Source organism: Mizuhopecten yessoensis, unplaced genomic scaffold (genome assembly GCF_002113885.1).
Source record: "Mizuhopecten yessoensis strain PY_sf001 unplaced genomic scaffold, ASM211388v2 scaffold716353, whole genome shotgun sequence".
NCBI lineage: Eukaryota > Metazoa > Mollusca > Bivalvia > Pectinida > Pectinidae > Mizuhopecten > Mizuhopecten yessoensis.
The window spans coordinates 693,300-709,899 of NW_018480074.1; the positions used below are offsets into that span (position 1 = coordinate 693,300).

The following is a 16,600-nucleotide window of genomic DNA, read 5'->3' on the forward strand; positions in this document are numbered from 1 at the left end:
AAGGATAAATGCTAAATGTACGAACAGGTGAAGAGACTTAAATATCAAGGTTAGGAACCTTAATTACACCCACGTTAATTTAAAGCTACTCTCCTACTCACTAGACACTGTTGAGGTCATAGAGGTTGGAGCACTGCTGACGACTTGTCCGTCCGACGTACGCAGAATGGCCACAGGGCGTGCCAGATTTGGAGGAGGCGGGGGAGGTGGAGGAAGCATCCCTGGCGAAAAGAAGTGTGGGAGTTTGGTGGGGCTCTTCATCGGGGGTGTCGACGAGTTTGACTGGAAACAGAAAAAAGATACGTAATCTACCTACACATCCTAATCAATCATCGCGACGACTCGATGCTCTACATGTGCAAGTATTAGTCTATTGGTTCTCAACAAATACATCTGGATGTCTAAAAGTTCCTTGTCCCCTATTCAGATGTCATTTCAACACTACAAAGTAATAACCACTACTGGGAAGCAGCCTCGTAATGGTTTTAAAACAACCTCTCTGAATCAATTAGACACATTTCAATAAATGAAACTCTGTTCACTGAATGATAATCAAATATTCTGCTCTGTCTAAGCTACAAGTTAACGCTTCTAGTGTTGCTGTCATCATTCACTTCGTATCCCTAACTACATCACAATAGGACTAATTCATTTCGTATCCCTAACTACATCACAATAGGACTAATTTATTTCGTATCCCTAACTACATCACAATAGGACTAATTCATTTTGTATCCCTAACTACATCACAATAAGACTAATTCACTTCGTATCCCTAACTACATCACAATAGGACTAATTCATTTCGTATCCCCAACTACATCACAATAGGACTAATTCATTTCGTATCCCTCACTACATCACAATAGGACTAATTCATTTCGTATCCCTAACTACATCACAATAGGACTAATTCATTTCGTTTCCCTAACTACATCACAATAGGAATATTTCATTTCGTGTCCCTAACTACATCACAATAGGACTAATTTATTTCGTATCCCTAACTACATCGCAATAGGAATAATTCATTTCGTATCCCTAACTACATCACAATAAGACTAATTCATTTCGTATTCCTAACTACATCACAATAGGACTAATTCATTGCTTATCCCTAACTACATCACAATATGACTATTTCATTTCGTATCCCCAACTACATCACAATAGGACTAATTCATTTCGATTCCCTAACTACATCACAATAGGAATATTTCATTTCGTGTCCCTAACTACATCACAATAGGACTAATTTATTTCGTATCCCTAACTACATCACATTAGGAATAATTCATTTCGTATCCCTAACTACATCACAATAGGACTAATTCATTTCGTATCCTTAACTACATCACAATAGGACTAACTCATTTCGTATCCCTAACTACATCACAATAGGAATATTTCATTTCGTATCCCTAACTACATCACAATAAGACTAATTCATTTCGTATTCCTAACTACATCACAATAGGACTAATTCATTTTGTATCCCTAACTTCATCCCGATAGGAATATTTTTATCAATTTATTTTCATATTTCAACCATTTATAGCAACTACATCACAAAAGGACTAATTCATTTGGTATCCCTAACTACATCACAATAAGACTAATTCATTTCGTATTCCTAACTGCATCACAATAGGACTAATTCATTACGTATCCCTAACTACATCACAATAGGAATATTTCATTTCGTACCCCTAACTACACCCCCCTAAGACTAATTCATTTCGTATTCCTAACTACATCACAATAGGACTATTTCATTTAGTATCCCTAACTACATCACAATAGGACTATTTCATTTCGTATCCCTAACTACATCACAATAGGACTATTTCATTACGTATCCCTAACTACATCACAATAGGACTAATTCATTTTGTATCCCTAACTTCATCACGATAGGAATATTTCTATCAATTTATTTTCATATTTCAACCATTTATAGCTAGCATATCAACTGTGTTACGATATTTCAAATTCTGTAATACTATTTGTACCATTTGTCTAATTTCGAGACGTATGTACTTCAGGGATGATACATATATACATGGTGGTAGTTCGCCTTTGAATCATGACATTTTGAGTATTACACATGTAGAGCATCAATGAAAATAAGTAATTCCACAAAAATGGGTCAGGCTATGGGTCAGGCTATTGGTCAGGCTATTGTGGTGTTAGGGTTGCAGAGGTCATGACCTTGTCTAGGAAAGATTGATAGTCTATCAAGATATCTGATTATATATACATGTGTACTACAAGTTAAATATCTAATTCACAAACAAAATCAATTTAAGAGCAAAATATCAAAAGAATTACTCGATGCAAGGTATATTCAACACATAAATGAATAATATTATATTACTGATTTAAAAGTGTGCAATTTTTTCTTTTTTTCGTCATTTAAGTATTATTTTTTTCTTTTTTTGTCAAATATTTAAAATTTGCCACAGTTTACCATTTGCCTCTGTATTTAGGGAAACTATATCCTGACTGACACATTAGTACACAGCAGACTATATACAGTATAGAAAACTTACGTCTGTGAATTAAGGGCGAAAATAGGGAATTTATGGGTGAAGGGTAAAAGTTTGAAATTTCCTGATATACATGTACACTATTTTCAAAGTTCTCTTTCATGAACTTCTTTAGCTTTCAAAGTTTTTCCCTATAAGTCTGTGAACATGTATGCTAACCAGCTATTGTTTATTTTACTGCATGTTGAATAACTGACTTTTTTAAATAAGAAATGAAGAAGAAAAGCAGGAAAAAGTTATAAGTATAACACTAGCAGTCAATTCTAACACATGACAGAAATTTAAAGCATACACTAAAGAGATACCACCAAAATAACACAAAATGGACAACACTTCTAAATAAAAACAGCCGTTTCCAACATCCTCTCAGACTTTCTATGAATGTCATTCTCGGAGCATTCAAGGAAACGTATACAAAAATAGGACATTCTACAAGCAAGTGGGGAAATAAAATGAGGTTACGAAATTCACAGAAGGATCATATCTCTATGTTTATAATTGATACAGATATTGAAAAACAACTACTAAACAAAAAGAACATTCTCAAGCATAAAGAAACATTGAATCTAGGAAACCACACGACTAAAGTACAAAGAGTTATCTCCCTTGGACTGTAACTTACATGAATGTGTTCATCTCCCTGCAACGAACCAGATGGAAAGTGTAAAAAAAAAAATCTAAAAAATTCCTTAATTTCTAAACTACAGGACTTAAAACTGAGGGTGTAGGTAAGGTAGCAAGAGTGAATACATGGAAACGATAAAACCTAATTTATTTTGTTTACCACAGTTGGTTGAAAAATATTAATACAGACATACAAAGAGAACGTGACTTCGATTTGAGTGTTTCCCTGTTTGTTAATTGTAAAATATTTCAGGATTACTTTATAGGTTTCCAAAGTCTGTTGCACTGCAATTCAAACAACTGAAGTCACACTGGACAGAAATAAAAGAATTCCGTTAATGAAAATCGGATTTGCTATTTCAAAGGAGTCTGATCAATATGATAGGCTACTCGGTAACGAGGACGTGATTATACCCAAAGTGGGTGATTTGAGGTAGATGTGAACACAAGTTAGGGTTTCACAGCAAGGAAGCATATAAATCAATCATTTCAAAACAGAAAACAGTGAAATGTGTCTATAATGACCAATCTCAGGGTAATGTACTCAGGACCTGCCTATAACCACCAGTCATAGAGGGGGCGGGGCACACACATTGTATCAAGTTCACATTCTTTATCAAGGAATCATAGAAGGCTTAAGTCGGTTAATTATCCAAATTTTAATCCAAAACCTCGCGTATAAATAAAACCACATTTCACAATAACAAATTTTACAGAATTGTTATTTGAAAGACATCATAACAATTTGACATTTGAAAAAGAACATTTTTTTTTTTTGAAGAGTTTAAAAGAGACAGGAGTGGTCATTATTTTCCAAGGCAGTGGTCATGAGTTACACTAGCAAGGTGGTCAATATAAGAAAGCAGTTCACTGTGTGGTGTGGTCACTATAAGGCTTGACCGTTATAGCTACCATATTGCCGTGACTAGAAGCCTGGTCTCGCACGGCGGCTGAATTAAACGCTGTCTCGAAAAATCGTAGCACCCCAGGCTTCTATTCAAGGGAAAAAAGGTATGATGCAAGCACAGTCATTGTTATCAATGTACATATTAAGTTGAAACGTATTAAATTCATTCTTAAAATCATGCATCCCACTTTTAGTAGCAGCCAAAATATCGGAACAAGTCTCCAATTTCTCAAAACTAAATTCACAGACTAAATTTTTTATTACTGTGATAAACGATGGTAACTTGTAAACATAAAACATTTCAATGTTATTTCATATATCTAAATATCTCATAGAACTCATGGTGGTCATACCTGAATTTGAACATCTATACTGTATATATATATATATCAGAAATAACACTTAGCTAACAATAACTGGATGTCATCGACTGGAGGAAATACATGCCAAATCAATATTCAATTATCATTACGTAAGTTTTTTTTATAAGTTGGTAATATTTGAGAATTTGGAACTTGATCCGTTCTGGCAACTTATTTCTTTTTTTTCCAGTTATACAGTTTTCATGCAGCTTGATGAAGCTGTTTTGTTTTTGGTTCTGAAGAATGTTTACAGTACAAGGAGATTGTGTAAAACTCCGACCTCTCTTGTTACTGTGAAAATCCCAGTATACACAGTAATGTACTGTTTTAAATCTATCATACCATGACCTGAACTACCGATATATGCCAATGATAAAAGTAGGTCACGGCTGTCTAGTTATGTTATACACACCTGTCCCTGTGAGTTTTGAGCCTCCTGACATACCAGCGAAACAAAGTCGGAGAACGTATCGCCGCCGGGGTGTTCCTGGTACTTCATAGAGGGGTGCGGCCCTGGCCCGGGACCCGACATGCCCATCTGCTGTAAACCTGTAAAGACAAAGGTAAAAAATAAGTACAACTGACAACAGACTGTAATACAACTGACAACATGAAGCAGATCAGAACAACCAAAATCAGTAAAAATGTCAACAACCAACAGTTGAACACAATACAACTGACAACAAGACAGTAAAACTTACGACAAAACATCAATACAACTGACAAGACAGTAAAACTTATGACAAAACATCAATACAACTGACAAGACAGTAAAACTTATGATAAAACATCAATACAACTGACAAGACAGTAAAACTTACGACAAAACATCAATATATACAACTGAATGAAACAACACAAAGTTATCAACATTACAACCATTGGAGACACACAACATCCATACAACAAACAACAAAATGTTACTACAACATTAGATGGAGACATCAAAGCTATAAACACCTTATAAAAATTGACAATACACAACATCAGTACATCATGTCAATGTATCTGAAAACCCCCAGCAGAAAAACCAAAATCAATACAACTGACAACACAAAATAAGTACAACTAACAACAAAATATAGGTACAACTGACAACAACATCAGTACAACCAGCAGCATCGGTCATTAGTATAACTGACATCAGCATCACTGATGTAATTACCACAGACAACAGACATCAGTTCAAATGACAACATCAGTACAACCAAAAACAATGCTATCATTATGACTCACATCAACAAAACGTGACCAAATTCAATTGACAACACACAACATCAGTTTGATCGTTCAACGATGATAACAAGGATATCAATGTAACACATTATCAGTACAAAAATACTAGTGTACTGTAAACAAGTTAAAATACAAAGTAAACACAGATGATAACAGCTTCATCTGTACAAGTCACTGGTAATGTTAAAATATACTACAGTGACAAACCTTGTATAAAACATTTAATGTTTATTGTGATGTCATAGAGTTACTGATTTTTCTGTTTCAAACATCGTAAGGTCTATTTTTCTGTTTCAAACATCGTAAGGTCTATTTTCTGTTTCAATCATTGTAAGGTCTATTTTTCTGTTTCAAACATTGTAAGGTCTATTTTTCTGTTTCCGGACTATTGGTATAAAAATCTACATTTTCTAGTACTCTGTCACATTAAACATCCGGGACAATTCTCATATCCTACCATAGGTTAATACATCTATATATCTCGCTTACCCTGTAACATTAAACATCCGGGACAATTCTCATATCCTACCATAGGTTAATACATCTATATATCTCTCTTACCCTGTCACATTAAACATCCGGGACAATTCTCATATCCTACCATATATAAACATCCATACAACTACCATACCCCGAGACATATGTGAAACCCAATCACAAGATGAAGATCACAGTATAAATTCTGAGAGAAATTTTATATCCTCCTCATTGAATTACCTCATGTTTATCTTCATAACATTTTTTAGTGTATGGCCTTCTGAAAAAATGAGATTGGTGGAATCTATCTTAATAGTTAACCCTTATTCATTCCCCCCCCCCCCCCCCCCCCCCCCCCCCCTCAAAGACTTTTCTGTTCAATGCACAGGCCAAAACTATTTGTTGAAATAGGGGTTAACAGTTTGAGTATTTTTCCAACCAATGCTTAGAGTTGTAAAATAAAAATCTGCTGTGCAATCGTTATGTCTCTGTTAATTTTTTTCATCCCCCCCCCCCCACCCCCCCATTCTTCAAAAAACCCAGATTCATTGATTCAATTCTGCACAAAGAATATCTAAAGTTATTGTAAAGGTATACGATGACGAAACTCGGCCAACCAACACACACCTCGACTAAATTCCATGTCAATGCTGTCATCGTAGCGTATATCGTTTACTTTGATCTACGATCATATTCACACAATATCATAATTGCATTATTCTCCAAACTTCGAGTTATTGTACCAATCTATTCATACAGAAGCAAAGAATAAAAGATTTTACGAAGTTTTACAAAATTTATGAAATATGAAAAAAAGACGAGCGGTGGTTTGTAACAATGGGCGATTGTTGGAGCGGAAATGGACATAAGGACAACACTGGTATGTATAAATAGGCATCATGGTTGCTTATGCAATGAACAATACCTGTCCATATTCCTGTAGAAGTTACAATAGACAAGACACCTGTAGAATTCAGTCACACAAATCCTCAACCACAGACCTAACGAGTCAACGTGACGGAGCCCGACCACACGGAAACTGAGCACGCCATTTAGGGTTTAGCCAATGACCTGTAACATCTACCTTGTCCCAGTATGTGTATCAGAAATTATGAGGTACACATACCCTACCCCTATGTATTAGCTGAAATGGGCGGTTCTGTAAATGTTAAATACACCCTGTTAAAATATATTGAGGTATTATTAATACGGTATTGGATTTGTGACATCCCCAGGGGGGCCCGATCCCCAGAAAGGGGATTAAACTTGTACTGGGCTAAATATTCCCAAACCATACCATAATTATATAGGCATTGAAATATAATCTGTGTATAGGCAGAGAGAGCGCATGATTTACGAATCTATCTCATTTTATTTACATTATTTACAATTTTACACAGCAGTGAGTATTATCTATGTTCTAGATAAACAGGTTAACTCAAACTTATATCTGTGATGTTTATTGAATTAAAAGATATATAGCTATATATGTAGCTGAACTAGACTGGGTCAATTATTGCCAACCAGGAAGCTCAATTGGTAGAACATCTGTCTAGATTTCGGCAGGTGCCAGGTTCAGGCCCCAGTTCGGCAGTGCCTTTTTCTGCCCCTGTTACATATAAATATCTTTGCAGCCGCTTAAAAGACTTTAACAAACTTTCCATATATGATTTTGAATAACTCAAATTTACAAATCGAGAGACTAGTCAAATTTCAATCATTAAAATTTATTATTTTTTTGTAATGATGTTATGCAAATGAAATAAATCTCCAAAATGTTTTTCTTTTACGATTTTCAATTAACAATTGCGGAAATTATCACTTCCAAAGTTGACTTGTTCCAGAAATTAAACTTTTAAACTCTAACTGGAAAGGTTTCAATCACACAGCGACTGTTTCCAATCCATTCTGTTCCACCAAGTTGTTACTGGGCTATTGGTTAGATTAGGACAGCATGAAATCACGACCAGTACATGTACATGACGTAACATAGAATTCAATTTGGATGTTGTTCTCAAGTCATTTTGCCGTGAAAAATCACAATATTGTGCATCAACTCCTGGTTTATACACAAATTTACACGATCTATCCCGGAAGATCATTTTGATATAAAAGCATGTATTTGTGGTTACTAAAATAGCACATATGTATTCTCGAAACAAAAACAGAATAAATTTTGATCAAATTTTCTTTGGAAGTGTTTTTTAACAAACTTGTAGTACATTTAATTACTTATAAACAGCCCATTTATTCCTAAGACCGCATCCATGTCAATAATGAACATTTATGTACAACTATCAGCTTCTATTATCTGTGACATTTGATCAGGACTAAAAAACATAAGCTACCGTAAATGTTCTGAAGTTTTGATAGTTGTGTGGGCTTAACTCTTGCATGTTACTCTGATCTCAAAGCCAGATCTGATATGGTTTATATATATATATTTACTTTTCTTGATTGTAATGGAGTATGGACCCAGTAATAATAATGTTAAATCATTTATATGGAATTTTATTAAAATAGCATGTAGGTTTTCACTATGAATCTTCCTGAATTTGAATAAATCATTTTAACAAATTAAAGTTGTATTTCTAAAACACATTTTTTGTTTAAATAATATTTTCACTAAAATACTAATTTTCAAGAAATTTGTCAAAATCAATAATTTCATTTTTTTTTTTCAAATTGTTTTAGGGATATTATTTCCCATCAAAGTTAGGGAACATCTACCAGACTGGAGCCTGAGGAGAAGTGATGCACATGTGAGTGGTGCTGGGGAGTTTTGTAATTAGTTTCTGTACAATCATCAGTACATGTGATTCTGTATCAGCTATTTCACACTAATTCTGTGGAGAGGTTTGGGGATTAAAATAAACGAATATTCAAACAGAAACACTAGTTAACGACACAATCATAATAGAATCAGCTTGTGATGCATTCAGATCTAATTAAATGTGATGTGTGAAGATTTCTTACCACAGTAAACAGATAAGTAATGACAGAGTTTTTGAAATCTAGATTTCACCTTTGCCATGAAGCTTGTCATTTGCAGTAGGTCCAGCTGGCTAGAGATGTCCATATGAATATTTCCCACCCCTACCCCCACCCCNAATCCCTATACCTCATGTTTCCATCTTCTTACTGTTTACTGGGAAATTTTCTCTGTAGTTAAAATTTTGCGATAATTTTGCCATCTATAATGAGGGTGAATTCATCATTACAGATAATATAAATAAACACCATAATATATGTAGCAATTAAATGTGAAGGGCCAAGTTAACACTGGGCATAATAGATTTCATGGGCAACGGGCGAAAATTTGACTGGGCGAAAATCTGCCGTTATACAGTATTCCCCTCAGCTAACCTTCCTTATCTCACGGCCCTCTGTTTTTTCCTCAGATATCATCATTCAGCCTATTACTTTCCATTTTCTGTTTTTCATTGCACATTTCATTTATACTCTATCCTGTCTTGTTTGTATTTCCCTTACATTTCCCTTAAACATTCATTTCTTTCCTGTCACTGCTTCCTTTGTACATTTCGATCCCTTATCCCTTGTTCCTTTTTCTCCCCACTTTTATCTACTCCTTTCATCTATTTCTTTTCTTATCTTCTACATCAGTTGTCTCCCTTTCCTTCTTATCACACCCCCTCTGACAACTTTTAGTTTTCTGTCATTTCCTTCATTTCCTTTTTTTATGTTTTTCCTGTCTCTACTTCCCTGTTCCTTCTCTCCTCCTTCCTTCTGATGTTGCCCCTGACTCTACTCCCCCCTTTTGTTTCTGCCCTATATATTTTCCAATCCCCCTAACTTACCTACCTCCCCATTACTTCTATGTTTACAGAAAAAACAGGGTGTACCACCTCCCATTACTAGTGTATTTACGGTAACAGTAGGGTGCACCACATCCCATTACTAGTGTATTTACGGTAACAGTATGGTGTAAGTTTGTACAAGTCTCTGCACACTTTTGTAAATGAAGTTGAAGTCCCCCCTTTGATTTACAACTCAATCTATTTTTCCGGTCTATAAACAGTCAGCATTCTTTAAGCCATTGCTTCATTTTAAACAAATCCGTTCCTCCGTGTTCTGTCGACTTACTCCCCTCCACCACCAACACTTCAGAACTATTAATACAGGGGGAGAACTTTTCCAAAAATGTATCTCTCTCAGTTATTAAACAAGTTCACTTCCAGGGAACATCTGCTTGAAGAATCCATGATATATCGGCACTATTGCTTCTTACATTATTCTATATTTATCACTTTTTATACCTAATGGTGATCGTACAGGCAGCACGCACCAGACACATGGAGAACACAGGAAACCTCGCTCGCAATGTAAACCACATGCACCTGCAGTGGCGGTATTTATAAAAGTAATGTTATGTACCGATTGAACAGTTAATGGTAAAACTCTGGGAAAGGAAAGCCAACAAGTAAAGTCTAAATACCTTACATATCTTCCCTCTACACTTTCATATGTAGAACATATGTAGAAGGCTTCAACACAAAAGAAAACATTCAGTACAAACATATTTTATGAGGAAATAACTATGTCATTTTCTTCCAGAATAATTTTCTCTCATCATTTATCATCACATACAAGTCAACAAGTTTTCAAACTTTTGTATCTTATTTCAATAGAACATTCGTAAAACAAAAATAGAATTTATTCTGCAATAAGACAATGACCTTGAATATTGTAGATTAAGAAACTAGACATAGAATAAATATTCTAACCACTAAAAGGTAAATACACTGTACAATAAATAAAATACTTCCATTCCCCAACAAAAGCATATTACAGCAAAATGATGGGTTAAGCTTGACGCTATATTATTTAAAGTGATGTCAGTCTATGTCACTGGTGTTTGATAGTGATATCAGTCTGTCACTAGTGTTTGATAGTGATGTCAGTCTGTGTCACTAGTGTTTGATAGTGAAGTCAGTCTGTGTCACTAGTGTTTGATAGTGATGTCAGTCTGTGTCACAAGTGTTTGATAGTGATGTCAGTCTGTCACATGTGTTTGATAGTGATGTCAGTCTGTGTCACTAGTGTTTGATAGTGATATCAGTCTCTGTCACTAGTGTTTGATAGTGATGTCAGTCTGTGTCACTATTGTTTGATAGTGATGTCAGTCTGTCACTAGTGTTTGATAGTGATGTCAGTGTGTGTCACTAGTGTTTGATAGTGATGTCAGTCTGTGGCACTAGTGTTTGATAGTGATGTCAGTCTGTGTCACAAGTGTTTGATAGTGATGTCAGTCTGTCACATGTGTTTGATAGTGATGTCAGTCTGTGTCACTAGTGTTTGCTAGTGATGTCAGTCTATGTCACTAGTGTTTGATAGTGATGTAAGTCTGTCAATAGTGTTTGATAGTGATGTCAGTCTATGTCGCTAGTGTTTGATAGTGATATCAGTCTATGTCACTAGTGTTTGATTGAGATATCAGTCTCTGTCACTAGTGTTTGAAAGTGATGTCAGTCTATGTCACTAGTGTTTGATAGTGATGTCAGTCTGTCTCTAGTGTTTGATAGTGATGTCAGTCTGCCACTAGTGTTTGATAGTGATGTCAGTCTATGTCGCTAGTGTTTGCTAGTGATGTCAGTCTATTTCACTAGTGTTTGAAAGCGATGTTAGTCTATGTCACTAGTGTTTGATAGTGATGTCAGTCTGTGTCACTAGTGTTTGCTAGTGATGTCAGTCTATGTCACTAGTGTTTGAAAGTGATGTTAGTCTATGTCACTAGTGTTTGATAGTGATGTCAGTCTGTCACTAGTGTTTGATAGTGATGTCAGTCTATGTCACTAGTGTTTGATAGTGATACCAGTCTGTCACTAGTGTTTGATATTGATGTCAGTCTATGTCACTAGTGTTTGATAGTGATGTCAGTCTATGTCACTAGTGTTTGATAGTGATGTCAGTCTGTCACTAGAGTTTGATAGTGATGTCATTTTGTCACTAGTGTTTAATTGTGATATCAGTCTATGTCACTAGTATTTGATAGTGATGTGTCAGTCTATGTCACTAGTGTTTGATAGTGATATCAGTCTATGTCACTAGTGTTTGATAGTGATGTCAGCCTGTCACTATTGTTTGATAGTGATGTCAGTCTATGTCACTAGTGTTTGATAGTGATATCAGTCTGTCACTAGTGTTTGATAGTGATGTCAGTCTGTCACTATTGTTTGATAGTGATGTCAGTCTGTGTCACTAGTGTTTGATAGTAATGTCAGTCTGTGTCACTAATGTTTGATAGTGATATCAGTCTGTGTCACTAGTGTTTGATAGTGATGTCAGTCTATGTCACTATTGTTTGATAGTGATGTCAGTCTGTCACTAGTGTGTGATAATGATGTCAGTCTATGTCACAAGTGTTTGATAGTGATGTCAGTCTGTGTCACTAATGTTTGATAGTGATATCAGTCTGTGTCACTAGTGTTTGATAGTGATGACAGTCTATGTCACTATTGTTTGATAGTGATGTCAGTCTGTCACTAGTGTGTGATAGTGATACCAGTCTGTCACTAGGGTTTGATAGTGATGTCAGTCTATGTCACTAGTGTTTGATAGTGATGTCAGTCTGTCACTATTGTTTGATAGTGATGTCTGTCTGTCACTAGTATTTGATAGTGATGTCAGTCTGTCACTAGTGTTTGATAGTGATGTCGGTTTATGTCACTAGTGTTTGATAGTGATGTGTTAGTCTATGTCACTGGTGTTTGATAGTGATGAGTCAGTCTATGTCACTAATGTTTGATAGTGATGTCAGGCTGTCACTAGTATTTCATAGTGATGTCAGTCTGTGTCACTAGTGTTTGATAGTGATGTCAATCTGTGGCACTAATGTTTGATAGTGATATATGTCTTTGTCACTAGTATATGATATTGATGTCAGTCTGTGGCTCTATTATTAGATAGTGATGTCAGTCTGGCACTAGTTTGATAGTGATATATGTCTGTGTCACTAGTGTTTGAAAGTGCTATGTCAGTCTCTGTCACTAGTGTTTGAAAGTGCTATGTCAGTCTCTGTCACTATTATTTCATAGTGATGTCAGTCTGTGGCTCTAGTGTTTGATAGTGAAGTCAGTCTGTGTCACTTCACTAGTGTTTGATAGTGCTGTCAGTCTGTGTCACTTCACTAGTGTTTGATAGGGATATATGTCTGTGTCACTAGTATTTGATAGTGATATCAGCGTGTTTGATAGTGATAAGTGATGTCAGTCTAAGGCACTAGTGTTTGATTAGTGTTTGATAGTGATGGCAGGCTGTCACTAGAATTTCATAGTGATGTCAGTCTAAGGCACTAGTGTTTGAAAGTGCTATGTCAGTCTCTGTCACTATTATTTGATAGTGACGTCAGTCTGTCACTATTGATAGTGATGTCAGACTGTGGCACTAGTGTCTGAAAGTGATGTGTCAGTCTGTGGCACTAGTGTCTGAAAGTGATGTGTCAGTCTGTGGCACTATTATTTGATAGTGACGTCAGGCTGTCACTATTATTTGATAGTGACGTCAGGCTGTCACTAGTGTTTGATAGTGATGTCAGTCTGTCACTAGTGTTTGATAGTGATATATGTCTGTGTCACTAGTATATGATAGTGATGTCAGTCTGTCACTAGTGTTTGACAGTGATGTCAGTCTGTCACTAGTGTTTGATAGTGATATCAGTCTGTCACTAGTGTTTGATAGTGATGTCATTCTGTGGCACTAGTGTTTGATAGTGATGTCAGTCTGTGTCAATAGTGTTTGATAGTGATGTCAGTCTGTCACTAGTATATGATAGTGATGTCAGTCTGTCACTAGTGTTTGATAGTGATAGTATTTGATAGTGATGTCAGTCTGTCACTAGTGTTTGATAGTGATGTGTCAGTCTATGTCACTAGTGTTTGATAGTGATATCAGTCTATGTCACTAGTGTTTGATAGTGATGTCAGCCTGTCACTAGTATATGATAGTGATGTCAGTCTGTGGCACTAGGGTTTGAAAGTGATGTGTCAGTCTGTGGCACTATTATTTGATAGAGGTGTCAGTCTGTGTCACTAGTGTTTGATAGTGATATCAGTCTGTGTCACTAGTGTTTGATAGTGATGTCAGTCTATGTCACTATTGTTTGATAGTGATGTCAGTCTGTCACTAGTGTTTGATAGGGATATATGTCTGTGTCACTAGTATATGATAGTGATGTCAGTCTGTGTCACTAGTGTTTGATAGTGATGACTGTCTATGTCACTATTGTTTGATAGTGATGTCAGTCTGTGTCACTAGTGTTTGATAGTGATATCAGTCTGTGTCACTAGTATATGATAGTGGTTGTCAGTCTGTCACTATTGTTTGATAGTGATGTCAGTCTGTGTCACTAGTATTTGATAGTGATGTCAGTCTGTCACTAGTGTTTGACAGTGATGTCAGTCTGTCACTAGTGTTTGATAGTGATAGTATTTGATAGTGATGTCAGTCTGTCACTAGTGTTTGATAGTGATGTGAGTCTGTCACTAGTGTTTGATAGTGATGTCAGTCTGTGGAACTAGTGTTTGATAGTGATGTCAGTCTGTGGAACTAGTGTTTGATAGTGATGTCAGTCTGTGGAACTAGTGTTTGAGAGTGATGTCAGTCTGTGGCACTAGTGTTTGATAGTGATGTCGGTCTGTGGCACTATTATTTGATAGTGATGTCAGTCTGTCACTAGTGTTTGATAGTGATAGTATTTGATAGTGATGTCAGTCTGTCACTAGTGTTTGACAGTGATGTCAGTCTGTCACTAGTGTTTGATAGTGATATATGTCTGTGTCACTAGTATATGATAGTGATGTCAGTCTGTCACTAGTGTTTGACAGTGATGTCAGTCTGTCACTAGTGTTTGATAGTGATGTCAGTCTGTGGCACTAGTGTTTGAAAGTGATGTGTCAGTCTGTGGCACTATTATTTGATAGTGATGTCAGTCTGTGTCACTAGTGTTTGATAGTGATGTGTCAGTCTATGTCACTAGTGTTTGATAGTGATGTGTCAGTCTATGTCACTAGTGTTTGATAGTGATGTCAGTCTGTGGCACTAGTGTTTGATAGTGATGTCAGTCTGTCACTAGTATATGATAGTGATGTCAGTCTGTGTCACTAGTGTTTGATAGTGATGTCAGTCTGGCACTAGTGTTTGATAGTGATGTGTCAGTCTAACATAATATAACTAATGTGCCTCAAGGTCATTATCCCAATCTGAAATCTGAGAACTCCACGCATGAACTAGCTTCTACTACAAACATATGCTAAAATCAAATTGAAGCTCAACTGTAACTACTGATGGTATTGGGAAAATTAATGAGGAGGTTTGACCGCGATGACAAGACCAGGAAATGATGACAAGAGTTAGGTCTGTGATAGAAAGGATCAATGTTAAAAAGGTTGCCATAATAGACACATAAAAGACCTTTTTGAATTTGTTTATAAACATTTAAAAGACAGATCTTAAAAATTAGTAAACATATAAACAGGTATCTGTCATCACCTGATGAAACTAGTATACATGTATAACATATATGAAGTTGTGAATATCTAATTAGTTATATGTTAGATGACTAATAGATGAAAGAGAGATAGAATGCTAAGTACAGTCAATCAATTGATTTTATAAGATGTCAAAACTTATCATTTTTTCAAATGTATCAGTCACCTTTGACTAAAATAAGCATATTTCAGGGTTCAGTATATAGAGAATTTTGTTTGATCTTTTTTCTTCACTGTCCAACATGAATGGTTACTCCGGGACACAGAACACATACCTTGGGCTATAAACACACCTCTACCTGAGAGGGGCGGGGACGAGGAAAGTGGGCGTGTCCCAGCTGGCTGTGGGGTGTGACCACTCAGGGGCCTGGGTGGGGTCCCCTGCTCGTGCCGAGATGCATGCTGGGACAATGAGACGCCAGACGACACCGGGGTGAAGCCTCGCGCATTTGATGAAGATGAAGATGCATCTACCGTAGGTTTACTAGCATGGAGCAGGTGAGGTGAATGCATGGCTGCACTATTTGTCAAACCTGTGTACAAATGATATAACACACAAAAATGCAAACGGACACTAAACTGTCCTCCAAGCCAACCCAAGGCAACAACAATGAAAACTTCCAAGGCTGGCCATGCATTTCTTAGAACAAAATTGTTTTTCAACAGAATCAATTAGAAAAGACGATATTTTCTTAAAACATTTGGCTTTTCTAAGGGCATATAACTCTATTACATTTTTTTTACTGGCAGATATCTAAGAGCAAATTACTATAGTACATGTTTTTCATCGAGAGATAATTTTACATTACATATTCATTCATTTCTTAGGGCAGATAACTCTATTAAATATTCTTTTCACTGGCTGATATTTTTTTCTTATTCATTTATACATATCTTAGGTAAAATATTTATATAAAGTGTATTTTTGCAGAGAAGTAA

The 16,600-nt window shown here is 36.0% G+C and overlaps 1 protein-coding gene across 10 annotated transcripts in view; it reads right to left on the bottom strand.

The window, feature by feature from the left end:
* The window catches only part of LOC110443573 (nuclear factor 1 X-type-like), a 95,298-nt gene that overhangs the window by 9,146 nt on the left and 69,552 nt on the right, over positions 1-16,600 (bottom strand). For 3 of the 10 annotated variants that reach the window (XM_021487856.1, XM_021487861.1, XM_021487855.1), the window contains 5 exons: positions 15,937-16,194; positions 4,855-4,991; positions 4,086-4,166; positions 3,172-3,189; positions 102-282 (listed from right to left, as the gene is read on the bottom strand). In XM_021487856.1, coding sequence (XP_021343531.1) covers positions 102-282; positions 3,172-3,189; positions 4,086-4,166; positions 4,855-4,991; positions 15,937-16,194 — 675 coding nt within the window. The remainder of the gene's footprint in view (positions 1-101; positions 283-3,171; positions 3,190-4,085; positions 4,167-4,854; positions 4,992-15,936; positions 16,195-16,600) is intronic. The other 7 variants (XM_021487858.1, XM_021487863.1, XM_021487859.1 and 4 more) reach the window with 7 other exon arrangements.